Here is a 4,274-nt window from a genome sequence, read left to right as displayed (position 1 = left end):
TGGTTACAATGTGTGGCTGTACTTTTTTTGTGCCATTCGTGCAGCACAGCAGTATTCCTCGTACTAGCGTTGCACGGAGCTCACTCAAGGATGATGTCGGTTCGAAAAGTATCTCGGATAATGTCCGGTCGCCCAGAATTTCGTATTGTTATTGGCGGTGCGTGCGACTTAAAAAAAAAATATAATGTAGTACATCTACTCAACTGCTGACATATATTTACTTATGAATAAGGACCTCCCTTGCAACCCTGCATGATTAGGGAAGCAGATATTGTGGTTGCGGTTATAACGTGATCACGTAGCCAAACCGGGAATAGAATCAGTTTATTCAGTGCCGCCGTACATATATATATCGCTATGTGACGTTACATGGATCATGACAGTTAGCCCGCCCAGTACACATGCGGCATGACGTGCTGCGCTATCACAACTCCTTCCCGCTCAAATATATACATGAGTTAGCTAACTAGAATAACACATAGTAAGATTAGGTACAGTGTAATTAACAATTTAACATTACCACCTGACTAATTAAGAGGAAATTACTTAAAGTCCTTAGATCTAAACCAGTCCGGTTGCCGGCGCACACGAGCACCCCGACGTAGTGGTGGCTGCTCCTCCGAGTTGGGTGCAGCTGGCGCCGCTGGCACGTGCGACTCCGCCAAGTCTTGCGGTACAGGCTGCTGTGTGGGTGGCGGTACTGATTCGTCGTGCTCTAGTGTTGTTCTGCGATCAGGGTCTGCCGGCGTCCCAGGAGAACTGGGACCATCCTGGTCTGCCTGCGGTTGTCTTGGTGTCGGAGTGCGGTCGTCTGCCGGTAGCCCTTCTGGTGGCGTTTGTTTTACACCCACCTCCGCGCACGGGGGCGTCTCGCCGGGGTCAGCATGTCCAGGAAGCAGGTTATCGGCGTGTGTGAACCGGAGTTGATCGCGCACTTTCACCATATATGTCACAGCACTGACAATTTGGATCACAACACCTTCCCACGAAACGCGTTCACCACGCACAGTTTTCACCAACACCCGGTCCCCCACCACGAAGCTACGCTCCTGCCCACGAAACAAATCGCGCTGCTCTTTTAGTTTTTCCTGTTCGTCTCGCATGGATTTTGCAAAATCAGGTTGGAGCAGTGAAAGCTTTATGCGTGGCTGGCGCCTCAAAAATAGTTCAGCTGGTGATTTGCTTGTCACACTGCTCGGTGTGTTCCGGTAGGCCATCAGAAAACTACCAATATTTTCCTGTACTGTCTACTGCTTACCCGAGGCCTCACGCTCGAGCACCTGTTTCAGTAACGCCTTTTTCACTGTTTGTACTGTTCCTTCTGCAGCACCATTGGACGCTGCATGATAAGGCGGAATACGAACGTGTTTTACACCGTTGGTGCTCATGAATTCTGCGAACGTTTCTGAGGTGAACTGTGGCCCGTTGGCACTCACCAATACTTCGGGAAAGCCATAAGCGGCAAAAGCACCCCGAAGTTTTTCCAATGTTTTTTTGTGCAGAGGTTGAGGACATCGGCCATACTTCGATCCATTTCGAGAATGAGTCGACCAATACCAGAAACACGTTCGTACCCTTCTGTGCAAAATCTACATGTACCCCTATTGCAAAAACCAGCGTCTTCCAGTGTGAAACCAGCGCGCTTTTTGGCGCTGGGTCGCACTGGGTACGCTGGCACTCGCTGGGACTCACTGGGACACCAGTGAGAACGCTGCATAAGAGCTGGGTCCCAGTGGAAGAGACGGTGTTTCCACTGCCATGACACTGGGGCGCACTGGTTTGTGCTGTACAGGCGCTGGTTCTCGCTGCAGTTCGCTGGTTTTCACTGGAAACTGCGCTGGTTGTGTTTGTGCCGCGCTGGTTCCAGTACGCATGGACGAGCGCTGCTGAATTTATACAATTTTATCGCTTGATACTAGTCTCTTGTCCTAAATAACGCTATATCTCGGGGTTATAAAACCTTATTTCGTGTCCCAGCTTGGAATAAAGGTGCGTGAGCTGCCGATGTTTATTCTGCACATTGGAAACTGAAAATCACTTTCGTTTTTTTATTTTCCATTTTGACTGGGCGGATAGCTGAATTCTTGAACGAAACCACGTAAACGCAGAGGACGCCGCGTTTTTAAGTATTTCGCACGTAACGTATGGCCGGGAATTGTCGCCGTTGTCACAGTGTTGTGGAGTGGACATGAAATGCAGAAGTCGTTCAGATGCGCGACGGACCCCGAGTTCGAAGCTTATCGCTGAATGATATTATCGCACCGATAACAAAGCTGAAGTGATTCGTGCGCTTCCACTTTCCCTATTGTACTAAAAAAAGTTTTGAGGCTAAAATACGCATATCTCAGCTTTCGCCAGCTACCCGCGCCGAGATCGGTCCCCACCGAAGCTTAGGCCTAGCGTATCAGCCGAGTCCGTCCTCACGCTATCGGCGCATCTAGGCTCAGGTATTAAGAAATATAACAAGGATAAATCACTCTACATTTAAGCTTTCGCATCGGTGTTCTTAAATAAAGAGTTTTTTCATGTGTACAGTGCCAGCACAAGAAGCGATGACCGCTGATATGACGCGTCATAAACACAGGTATATGCGCTATCGCCGAAGCCTCGCAGCACTAGCCTGCGCTTCTCTGACGAAGATATATGACTAGACAGGCGTGTTGACGGAAAGGCATCGCTGAACTAAGGAAACGTTGCATATTCTTTGCGTGAAGAGCAAGAAACGGCTATCGAAATCGGCAGTAACAGCCCATACACCGTCCCGTGTCGGCGGTTCATTTAGGACTTTTTTCGAAGTTAAAATACCAATCGCAATTGAAAGTCGATGTTGTGGCACTTCCAAGCATACTGCTGAATACGGACAGCAACTTTTTCTTTCTGGCACAGGCGTGAGTTTTAGTTGCTGGGCGATAGCGCATCAACCATGCCTGTACAAGACGTAGCTTTGCGAAACAAACGGCTTCTCGGCTTTGACATGGTAAATTATCCCCATGTTTCCGTCTGCTGGAGTGGCGTGTGGAAGAAGAAGAAGCCGTGTGGAACGGCTGTGCTCTAAAATGCTCTCTGCTGGAAACAGCGTATCGGCCCCAGGCCGAGGATCGTCGACCCCGTTTTTGAATGAAGATGCAAGCTACAAAGTTGTCCTCCCGCGTCTACCAACCGGTAACGATGTTTTGAATTCTGTTTTCCTTCATGCGGACTTGAGTGGCAGACCATACCGTGCTCCCGACTTCCGAGACGCTCTGCTTGAGGTAGTGAATACTTCAGATATTGTAGGTGTCGGACAGTATCAAATGAGCCATGTATGGATGGTTACTTGCGCTAGTAGTGCGGCAAAACAGACCCTCGTCGCCTGTGGTGAGCTCCGTGTCAAAGGGCTGAAGTGCATGGTGATAGATCCGGAGACTAAAAACATCAAGCTTAAATTACTATGGCTTCCACCTCACCTTGAACCACGACGCGTTGAGGAAGCGTTCCAGGCCTATGGTCAGGTGAAGTCGGTGGAGAGAGAAGCATGGAGATGCACTGGCATGGAACAGTGGGTGACAACAAACCGGGAGGTTTCCTTGGTGCTCAAAGACACTATCACCGTAACCTCAATACCGCACATTAGGTCCATTTATGGACACCAGTGCCTCGTACTTATCCCCGGTAGGCCTCCTCTGTGCCTTCGTTGCAAGCGCGTGGGACACGTTCGACGACAATGCAGAACACCGAGATGCTTACAGTGCCATCGATTTGGTCACTCAGCGGACGCCTGCGTGTCCACCTACGCCAATAAGCTTCGTTCTGGGCAATATAGCGCAGACGAGCCACAACTGGACCACCTCATGGATTCTACAGAGGTAGTAGATGCCACCGGAGAGACTACAGGTGGCATTAGGGACGAGGACCAGGAGACCTTGATGCCAATGCCAACCAGTCATAACAGCTCAAGTAAGACCAGCGAAGCTTCCGGCGAGGATGACTCAGTTTGCCCACCTGGCCTAGCAAGCCTTAAAGAAAAGCCCCCTGATGACAAGGAAGAAGAGGAAGAGGCGATGGACATCAGCAAGGCCAGGAAACGTCCGGCACCATGCAATGACGAAGCAACAGATTGTGCACTACCGGCGCCCGAGAAAGTGTCTCCTAGTGCTCAGCAAACTCCCTCTCCTGGTGATAATGTGCCCCGCCGGTTATATCAGCGTAGTCAGGAGAGTGGCACAAAGAAGCCCAAAGGGAGCAAGACCACAGATTTACCTGTGGCCAAGGGCAATGAAATACAAAAGCTTTAG

General features: G+C 50.0%; 1 protein-coding gene across 1 annotated transcript; it reads left to right on the top strand.

The window, feature by feature from the left end:
- Window positions 1-3,027: 3,027 nt before the first annotated feature.
- LOC139054391 (uncharacterized) lies at window positions 3,028-4,274 on the top strand. Its single transcript, XM_070531320.1, has one exon. The coding sequence runs from the start codon at window positions 3,057-3,059 to the stop codon at window positions 4,272-4,274; it is 1,218 nt and encodes a 405-aa protein (XP_070387421.1). The 5' UTR covers window positions 3,028-3,056.

Source organism: Dermacentor albipictus, chromosome 1, assembly GCF_038994185.2.
Source record: "Dermacentor albipictus isolate Rhodes 1998 colony chromosome 1, USDA_Dalb.pri_finalv2, whole genome shotgun sequence".
Taxonomy (NCBI): domain Eukaryota; kingdom Metazoa; phylum Arthropoda; class Arachnida; order Ixodida; family Ixodidae; genus Dermacentor; species Dermacentor albipictus.
Note: the sequence above shows the minus strand (reverse complement) of the source record. Positions and strands in the feature narration are given on the sequence as shown.